General features: G+C 51.7%; 2 protein-coding genes across 2 annotated transcripts in view; one reads left to right on the top strand and one right to left on the bottom strand.

Annotated features, from left to right (window-relative positions):
- Positions 1-4,033: 4,033 nt before the first annotated feature.
- On the bottom strand, positions 4,034-5,548 carry LOC128401652 (urotensin-2 receptor-like). The gene has a single exon (XM_053364959.1). It carries the CDS (start codon positions 5,414-5,416, stop codon positions 4,316-4,318), a length of 1,101 nt encoding a protein of 366 aa, XP_053220934.1. The 5' UTR covers positions 5,417-5,548; the 3' UTR covers positions 4,034-4,315.
- A 4,155-nt stretch (positions 5,549-9,703) lies between these two features.
- RNF216 (ring finger protein 216) overlaps positions 9,704-10,309 on the top strand; it is an 85,026-nt gene continuing 84,420 nt past the window's right edge. Inside the window, exon 1 of the mRNA XM_053366008.1 lies at positions 9,704-9,792. The gene's annotated coding sequence lies outside the window, so the exon portion shown is untranslated. The remainder of the gene's footprint in view (positions 9,793-10,309) is intronic.

Genomic DNA, 10,309 nt, shown 5'->3' with positions numbered 1-10,309 from the left:
TTTGTTCCTTTTGACCAGGGCAACTCACCTAGAGCTCTCCAGCTGTTGCTCACCAGCATTGTCCTTTGTCATTGGGTGTGGTGACTGGGGCTGGTGGGAACTGGATCCCCACAACATCTGGAAGGTACCATGATGGCTTTCCCTGATCTAGGATAGTATTGTCCACTCTTTCCCACCACCTGCCCTGCAGATCCTTTTTAACCAGAGGTGCCTGGCACTGAATACGGGACCTCTAGCATGCAAAGCATTTTTCTTGTCGTTTTAAGTCTGGCCCCTTTTTATATAGCATCTTGCCTGCTCACCTGCGAGAAGGAACAGCCTTGTAAAATGATGGTGTTGAGCCTCAATAAGAAGTGTGTGGGGTCAGGAAAGCCAGTTTTGTTTCGTTTTTTTAAAAAGAAACTGTGGATAGATTTGCAATCTGCCACATGATGGCTGCCCTGAACATTTCCTCCCTGCTTGGAAGCAAAGGGGTATGTGGACTTATAATCAAGATGCATCAGAGCCACGTGCTCTTCCAAAACCTGACTTATGGGCACATGCAGAGTAATGATGGTGCTCCTTCCTGGACGGCAGAGTCATTAATACTCCTGATGGATGTTCTCTTTTTCTTTTGGGCTTGGAGGAACAGAAGGTCTTGGCCTGCCTTCTCGCTGGTTCTCCTCCTTCCTTGGATATAGAACAAAGCATGTCATTGTGCCCAGGTTGAGACTGCAGGCCCTGGCAAAGCTTGTCCTGAGCAGAAGCACTTGCATGACAGTGGCGTGCTGATGGATCGACTTGGACAAAGCTCGCCTGTCTGGCTGCTTGCCTGTAACCATTACTTTCCCTTCCCCGACTCCACATGTGCTCTCCTGGAAGGTTTGTGCTTGCACACTGGACACGTGAGCTGGATGGGTTGCACGTGTCTTTTCCTAAGAGCACAGTCTCCAACCTGCCAGCTCTGGCAATTTCCCTCACGTTGACTTGCCTTTGTGTTGGTCCCATAACCCCTGTGAATTGCAGAGGATCTTGGGGAGATTACAAAAATGCTTGCTCAGGGCATCAGCTCAGCTTGTTGGCAGGGCTGGCTCAAGGCGGGTGGGGAGCTTAGCAAGTGACCTTTGCAGGGACCCCTCTTGCTGTGATGGTGCCCAGCCACAGGTTTAACTAGTCATACACTCCAACATATCTCCGATGAAAACAGGGGTGCCCTAAGGAAAAGTGGGACTTTCCAAGATCAAATCAGAAATTGGCTTCTGTAAATCTGGGACTGTCCCTGGAAAACAGGGACCCTTGGTGGGTCTGCAGTGGAGTGTGGCTGTTTTTAATTTCTTACAGTGGCCTGTTGCAATGCGATATTGGGACCATTGCAGGACAGTAGAACGGCCACACGCTGCTCCCATCACCAGGGAAGTCACTGCATGCATCAGTGTTGGTGGGCCTTACTGGGACCCCAGCAGCTAATTCCTTCTGGTTACTGACACCAGGCCTGGAGGCTGGGCTTCAGTAGCAATCTCCTTGCTTTCCTCCTGCTGGCAGGTGAAGATTTTTCTATTCCAACAGGCCTTTGGGAACTGACTGCTTTTGAGGAAAGGGCTGGTGCTGTGTTTTAATTCTATTAGTGCTTTAATTACACTTTAATGATTGTCTTCTCTTACGTTTTTAGCTTGCTGTATTTTATCTGTGTTAGCTTCCATGTGTTGGAGGAAAGGTGGGATATTATTAATATTCAGTTCTTCTTTTTGGGGGTTCTCAAGGGTACGTAGTATCAAAACCTCCCCCCCCATGTTAAAAGTGTGGCACTTACTGTTACAACTTCATGCTAGGTACCTGCACCTTTTTTTCTTTAAAAAACCTCCCAGTGATAATAATAATTTCATTTTAAAAAGTTTTATTGGAGTTTTCAGCAGAAAGAGAAGAACAGAAATAAATAGGAACAACAAAACAATAAATTATTAAATCCATGGGCGCAGTGGGCATCTGTGTCACCCGGCTGAGCTGATTCAGAAAAACACTTGACTCTGCAGGAGACCACAGCAGGTGAAGACTTGGGAAACTCTGCTTTTCTCAGAGAAGGAATTGGTGCATGCAAAGAGTAAGAACCGGTCATTCTTTCTAGGAAAGAGGAAAGTGGGCTCCCCTGCATGCTGGCCATGGAAACCCAAAACACAGAAGCTGGATTCCATTTTCTTTCATTTCATTTGTACCCCCACCTTCCTCCAAGGAGCTCAAGGCAGCAGATCTGATTCTATTCCCCACCCTGGGCCTGTCTTGTCTCTATCTACACTCTCCATGGCATGTATAATTTCTTGAACTTAGGATCATAGAATTGTAGAGTTGGAAGGGACCACGGGGTCATCTAGTCCAACCCCCTGCAATGCAGGAATCTTTTTGCACAGCAAGGGACTTGAATCCACAACCCTGACATTAAAAGTCTTTACTGCCTCTTGCCTTTTCTCTAAGCGAGAAAATCCCAAACGCTGCAACCTTTCTTTATAGCGGGTATGCAAAGCAACTGCTTTTTATATGGGGTATGGTGCATCTTGGCTTTTGTATTGACACGCGGCTGTCGTTGGGCATGGTGATTTTCAGAGTTCAAGGGGTCAGGCCATGGGTCCTGAGGAGCCTTAACCATCTGAAATCAGCCACGGGGGAATGGAAGCAGGAAAGAATAGGCGGAGGCTTTGCACTGCACGTTCTCAGCAAGCGGAGTTTCCCCAGGGCATGTAAACACAGTGCGATTGTTTCAGTTACACGTGCTTAGACTCTGCCTGTATAGCCAAGGCACAATAGGCCATGGGAACTTGGGCGCTGAGCCAGAGACTTCACTGAACTACATGGTTTTGAAGGACCTGTGTGGTGGCATCTCGGGGACTGGGAGGGAGACAGTACCAGACAGCGAAGGAGAAAGAGCAGCAGCTTCTGATCGTATTCTGCCACGTGTCACCAAACCTGTCTGGGATCCCTTTCCATCAAACAGTGCACATTGCTGCTGAACGTGCATCGTTTCCCTGACTGAACTGATCGCCCGCCTGAAGCCTCGGAGATGAGGGGACACTGTGCCCCCGCTCCAGCTGCTGTTGGACTACAGCTCCCATCAGCCCTGATCATTGGCTGGTGCTGATGGGAGTTTGTAGCCTGACAGCAGCTGGTGGAGGGGCAGCACAGACTCCCCATCCCTGTCTTCAAACAGTTATAATGTGCTCCTGTAGCCCCATGCAGTGTGTGGGTCGTAGAGGAATGCATGTTCCTCCCTTTGTGATCTTCCAATTCAACAGCTCCTGATAAGTTTCCAAGGGACCCACAGGGCCCCCAGAGTGGACTGGCTGGAGTGTGGCGCCAGTTCCTATTTCTGAGCCTGGCCTACCTCACAGGGTGGTTGCAAAGCTTAAATGGGCAAGGGGAGGACCATGACGACACTGCTTCTTGGATGAAGTATGGGATGAAAATCTGACGCACCAAGGAAAACACAATTCAGCAACTTCAGATCATGGAAACTTGCATGTATTTGGGCTTGCACACAGGTGCTCAATTTGCTTCTGCCTATAAAGGATGTAGGGACGCGGGTGGCACTGTGGGTAAAAACCTCAGTGCCTAGGACTTGCCGATTGTATGGTCGGTGGTTCGAATCCCCGCGGCGGGGTGAGCTCCCGTCGTTCGGTCCCAGCTCCTGCCCACCTAGCAGTTCGAAAGCACCCTTAAGTGCAAGTAGATAAATAGGTACCGCTTTCTAGCAGGAAGGTAAAAGGCGTTTCCGTGTGCTGCGCTGGTGCAGGCTCGCCAGAGCAGCTTCGTCACGCTGGCCACGTGACCCGGAAGTGTCTTCGGACAGTGCCGGCCCCTGGCCTCTTAAGCAAGATGGGCGCACAACCCCAGAGTCGGTCACGACTGGCCTGTACCTTTACCTTTATAAAGGATGTGGCCTTGTGCAATCTTATATGGAGGTACGGTAAATCCCATAATAGACCATGGTGGGGCTGAGGTTTTGACCCATGATTATTCAGAGACACACACACACACACACACACACACACACACACACACACACACACACACCATTCTCCTCTTGGATTTTCCTAGGCACATTTTCAAAACTATTGTCAAATTCTATGAGTATGAAGGCCTTTTGCACAAACAACTGTCCACACATCACTGTACAAATGTTCCAGAACTGGGGGTTGCCTGATCTGGACAGGTATTTTGTGTGGGTTTCTGTAGCTCCCAGCAGCCAATCAAATAGGGAAATTTGGCACAGGATAGGGCTTCTTCCCTCAAGGCTGGTCGAGTGGCTGAACGCTTGTCCCCCTGCCTGGTCTGCCTCCTACTCACTTTTTCACAAGAAGACTTCCTTGTTGCCAATTCCCTGCATCTGAGCCACAGCCAAGCTCTCTGTGTATGTGTGGCTTCCAGACCACACTGATTCCCCCGAGGAACCCCTCTTGGGCTTGACCTTGATGAGGACAAGGGCGTTACTCTGCCGACCCCTTAAGTACTCCTTGTAGTTCTTGGAGAGCAGAGTGTAGAGGAAAGGGTTGATGCAGCTGTTGCTGTAAGCTAGGCAGGTCACGAAAAAATTGATGCAGGCCACTGTGGCGTTTGCAAGGCTGCCCGGCTGGCGGCGATAGACGCTGAGCAGCTGCCAGAGCCAAAAGGGAATGAAGCAAGCCCAGTAGGCAAGGATGATGCTAAATATCATGTACAGGACCTTCTGCCGAGAGCACCTCTTCATCGCCTTGGCACTGAAGACGGCTGCCTGAGACCTCCAGTAGGTCCTGGCCAAGTTGATGTACAAGTAGCAGATGACTAGGCCAGGGGCCAAGATGCTGGTGCTGAAGAGGACAGTGAGGTAGACTTTGTAGGCCCCCATCTGCCACGTAGGGTGGCACATGCGCTTGGTCACTCCTCCTTGGCTGCTCGTCCGGAGGTCGATGAGAACCATGGTGGGCAAGGCGAGGAGGAAGGAGAGGAGCCAGACCGAGCAGGTGATGGTCCTCCGGTAGTCTCCAGGCCTCCGGAGCGAGTCCAAGGGCTTGACGACCGCCAGGTACCTCTCTGTGCTCATGATGGTGAGAGTGAAGATGCTGGCGTGCATGGTGAGCAGGTCCAGGCTGAAGAGGACCCTGCAGCCCACGTCGCCAAAGTACCAGTCCTTCAGGAAGTAGGTGCAGACGACGAAGGGGATGGTGGCCAGGTAGAGGAGATCGGCCAAGGCCAAGTTGACCACGTAAACGTACATGGAGGCAGACAGTCGTACGGAGAGGTTGACAACCACCAATGTGTAGATGTTTCCAACCACCCCGATGACGCACATGACGGACAGAGCGCATCCCAGGAAGGAGGTGGCCAAGACATCGCTGGCGCTGCCAGTGGTGTTGGAGGGACCGCTGCCATTCTCAAACAGGCAGGATAGGTTGGCACATGGGCCCAGTTCCATTATATCTGACCCTTGCACTGGGTCAACATGTTCCACCCAAATGGCATGCCGGATTCTTGCCCAATGCACAGTGCAAATAATCCCCCTCCTCGAGCGCAGCTCTGCTCTAATATATTTGCCAACCAGCTGCCACCGCTCTGCTTTTGCTGCTGACTCGACAGCCTTTAAAACAGTTTGGAAAGGAACCCCCCGATGAGGCAGCTGCAAGAGGACAGGAAGGAAAGGCTGCAGGTTAAAGTTTCAGAGCTCCCAGGTCCAAATCTTACCACGTTCCAGCAGGCAGGTGAAGGGAGACGAGAGTGGCTTGGTTCAAAGCAACCTCCTTGTGACTGCCTGTCTTCTTGCCTTTAATCCCTCTGGGCAAACATCCAGCGAGCCACCCTTTGAGAGTGCAGGGCTGGCTCTCCACATCAACTTTATCACGCCGTAAGCATCCAGGTGTTTTCTTTGAAGGTTTTGCGCTGCCAGCGGTGGCCCTGCCTGTGCAGATCTCCCAGAAGTTGCTTTCCAGGCACGATGTTTGGCCACAGGTGAGCTGGGCAAAGGATGCTGTTCATTCGGAGGGAGAAAACAAGCTGCTTGCCTTGTCGATGCAAGAATGCAAATGGCAAAGAATCCCTGAGCAGGACATGGTTTTGTGGGCGGATTCTGTGCCGGCTGCCAGGGCCGGACCTTGCAAATAATTGGATCTATTGTGACATGCTTATGCTTTCTCTATCTCTGGGCTGGGAAGTCTATTCACTGCTGCAAGAGGTGGGAGGGGCCTGGAATTCTTTCTGACAGTCCCCTTGAGGTGGGGTTTCATCCTGTGCTGCTCAGGAAGGAGGAGGCACAGTCAGCAGCAGACTTTTGTGTCTTGGAGCAACAGGGTGGATTTTCTTTCCAGCTGCCTCTTTCCCTGCCTGCAGGGCTGTGCAAAGGCGCTGAGGTTGCCCTGCAACCCACAAACAGGATGACTCAGTCGTCTTTCGAAGGTGATGCTGGAAAGTGTGCTTCTGCATCCACATGGATGTGCTCTAACAAAACTCTAACCCTGTGAGGGAAGCTGCACATACTGGTGCTTGTGTAGCTGGTTTTACTTCAATTAATTTTTAATTTTTTTTAATGGTTTCTTTTTTTTGCATTCTTATATTACATTGGCAAACATTGTCATATTACATTACAGAGCTTATCATATTTTCCAACATGTATACCAAGATTATATACACACTTCATATACCTAAAAAGAAATAAAACAAAGAGAAAAAACAAAAACACCCCCCCAAATCATATACGTACCAACACATTCAACTTCCTGTCTATCCCACTGTATATTCCTTTTTTTAACGAATGTACTCATATTACCGTATATTTCTTTTACATTTTATCTAATACATTCCTATAACAATATGTGCTCTTGTTCTTATTTCTCAACTCAGTCTCTCTCCAACATCAATCAAATGCTAGCATAGATAACGGACCTTTACATTATTTTTGACCATATGCTTTATATCTATCCCATTTTTCCATATTTTTTTATTTGAATTGCCTCTCAGGCTATTTGTCAGCTGCGCCATCTCAGCAAATTCTTATAGCTTAATATTGCCAGCTCGTTATTGTCGGGACTTCTTCTTCCTTCCACCCCTTTGCCCCCAAAGTCCGGGCTGCAGCTGTTGCATATAAGAATACCTCCCTAAAGGCCATCGGGATGTCCCTGCCAACAATGCTTAACAGAAATGCCTCTGGTCTTTTTAAAAAGGTTATTCCAATTTTAATGGTTTCTTTTAGCTGTTTTTTGTTTTAGCTCCAAGCTGCCTTGAGTCTGTGTCAGCAGCAAAGGCGGGGTATAAATAAACAAGTTGTTGTTGTTATTACTAATAATCCTATACCTTGGGTTAAGTACTTAATTTGTTCTGGAGGTCCGTTCTTAACCTGAAACTGTTCTTAAACTGAAACACCACTTTAGCTAATGGGGCCTCCCGCTGCTGCCGCACTGCAGGAGCACGATTTCTGTTCTCATCCTGAAGCAAAGTTCTTAAGCTGAAGCACTATTTCTGGGTTAGCGGAGTCTGTAATCTGAAGCGTACATAACCTGAAGTGTATGTAACCCGAGGTACTACTGTAGTTGAAACCATCAGGACATTTAGAGTGTTTTCCACAGCTCTCCAGTGAAAGAGGATCGCTGCTTCTGCGACCAGTGAAAGAGGACACAAAGCAAATGCGGTTGGTTTGATCTCATAGCCCCACCTGGTGGCCACGCGTCTAATTATTAGTAGGGGAAAGTAAGACAGGCAGTAAGGGACACGGGTGGCGCTGTGGGTAAAACCTCAGTGCCTAGGACTTGCTGATCGTCAGGTCGGCGGTTCGAATCCCCACGGTGGGGTGCGCTCCCGTTGCTCGGTCCCAGCGCCTGCCAACCTAGCAGTTCGAAAGCACCCTCAGGTGCAAGTAGATAAATGGGGACCGCTTATTAGCGGGAAGGTAAACGGCGTTTCCGTGTGCTGCGCTGGCTCGCCAGATGCAGCTTGTCTTCGGACAGCGCTGGCCCCCGGCCTCTTAAGCGAGATGGGCACGCAACCCCAGAGTCGGACACGACTGGCCCGTACGGGCAGGGGTACCTTTACCTTTACCTTTAAGACAGGCAGTAAGACAGAAAGTAAGACAAAGCTATGGTTTTCCCAGTAGTGATGTATGGAAGTGAGAACTGGACCATCAAGAAGGCTGATCGCCGAAGAATGGATGCTTTTGAATTATGGTGCTGGAGGAGACTCTTGAGAGTCCCATGGACTGCAAGAAGATCAAACCTCTCCATTCTTAAGGAAATCAGCCCTGAGTGCTCACTGGAAGGACAGATCCTGAAGCTGAGGCTCCAATACTTTGGCCACCTCATGAGAAGAGAAGACTCCCTGGAAAAGACCCTGATGTTGGGAAAGATGGAGGGCGCAAGGAGAAGGGGATGACGGAGGACGAGATGGTGGGACAGTGTTCTCGAAGCTACCAACATGAGTTTGACCAAACTGCGGGAGGCAGTGGAAGACAGGAGTGCCTGGCGTGCTCTGGTTCAGGGGGTCACGAAGAGTCGGACACGACTAAACGACTAAACAACAACAACAACAACAAGACAGGCAGACGACAGTCCGGGCGCTTGCACGCGATCCTGGCCCGCCCCAGCTGCTGATCCTATGCTCGTTTACTTGGAAGCAAGGCAGCGCTGCTTGGATTCCGTGGGATCCGCTTCTCCGGAGGGGAGCTGGTGTGATCTTGCGGGTGGGGGGCGACGAGGTGCGCTCGAAACCCGGAGGGAGAAGGTTGCGCGGCTGCTTCAGTCCAGCGGGCAGGATCGGGTCCCCGCGGAGGGATGCGCGCACAATGCGGTGGGAAGAGGGAGTCCGGCGAAAGTGTGGGCCGCTTGGAGCTCTTTTCTGCGGGCCGGGGCAGAAGAGGGCAGTGACGCCAGGCAGAAATCCGTCGGGTGCAGCCTTGGCCGGGAAACCGCCCCGCGATCCTCGGGTGGAGGGCGGTACTGTATCTAAAGGCAATTAACGGGAATAATAAGAATCAAAACTGGAGGAGGAGAAGCGACGTCGGTTGCAAGACCAGCGCCACCGTTTTCCTTGCCTGCCGCCTTTCCACCGTTAGAGCATCGAGGCGGATTAAGAGCCTGGAAACACATTTGACAAATATCTTTTTCTTATTTCATATTTGACAAATATCTTTTTATTTTTATTTTCATATTTTCTTTTAGGTCCCGTATTTCTTTTTCAGTATATGCAGGTGTAAGGATTAATTTATTTTCATTTTTTAATAATTTTTAAAAATGCAATAAAGATTATTATTATTATTATTACAATTATTATTATTATTATTAATAATAATAAAAATAAATAAGAGCCTGGAAACAGCCGAAGTCGCCGTGAGCAACAAGTGCCACCCTTCTCCGGCCAAAGACAGGACTCTTCTTCCTCCTCCCATAAAACACGCGCATCTCTCGAGATCCCCAGCAAACACGCGGATTCCGCGTCTTTCCCCCCCCTTTTTCACAAACGCGCATGCGCACTCTCGGGCACAGGAAACTCCTCTCCGCCCCCTCCCGCTCGGAGAGCCGGCCGTCACGTGACCTGAAGGCAGCTGGTTGGCAGTTGCGGGATTTCGCCCCCCTTTAGAGAAACTCTCTGATCCGCGCCTGGAGCGGAGAGTCGCGAGCCGCTCTGCCCCGAGCCCTCCCCTCGTCTCCATGGTCTCTTCGCCCCCGGCCCGCCCCTCGCGGTCACGTGGCGTCCTCGCGCAGGCCGGAAGGAGGCCTGACAGGCCGGCGGCAGAGGCCGAGCGCGGCGAGGAGGCGGGCGGGCAGGAAGCAGGAAGCGCCGCCGGGAGGGACGAGCGGGAGACGGAGCGAGGTGAGTGAGGGAACGAGCGAGAGGCCGGCCGGGGGGCCTCCGGGGTCGCCCCGCCCGCTCCCCCAGGGGCAGCCCCGCCCGCACCTGCCTCGGTTGCCTGGGCAACCGCCCCCCCCCAGACACCTGCCGGGCCTGGGCGGCCCCTCCAGCCCCACGGAGGGAGGCCCCGCTTCCCCCGTGCGGGGACGCCGAGGGCGGCGGCTGCTGCTGCTGCTGCCAGCCCGTGTGGGCGTCCCCGAGGCAGCCGCTCCGGCTCCTCCCCCTCCTCCAGCCCCGGACTCGCCTCCTCCCCAGCTGCTGCTCGTCCTCCTTCCCCGGCTGGCTTCGTTTCGCTTTCACGCCGGAGAGAGGAGGACGCGGCTCCCCCTTCTCCCCACCAGCCCAAACTTCTGCGAGCTGGAAGTTTTGCTTTTTGCTGCGGGGCGACTCCGCCTCGGATGGGCGGCGGAGCTCTCGCTTCGGGTTCCCCCACCGGCTTCCCTTCCCCGCCCCGGGTCTCCCTCTCCCCAGGCCCGGG

The sequence above is a fragment of the Podarcis raffonei genome, chromosome 14, assembly GCF_027172205.1.
Source record: "Podarcis raffonei isolate rPodRaf1 chromosome 14, rPodRaf1.pri, whole genome shotgun sequence".
NCBI classification, from domain to species: Eukaryota; Metazoa; Chordata; class Lepidosauria; order Squamata; family Lacertidae; genus Podarcis; species Podarcis raffonei.
Note: the sequence above shows the minus strand (reverse complement) of the source record. Positions and strands in the feature narration are given on the sequence as shown.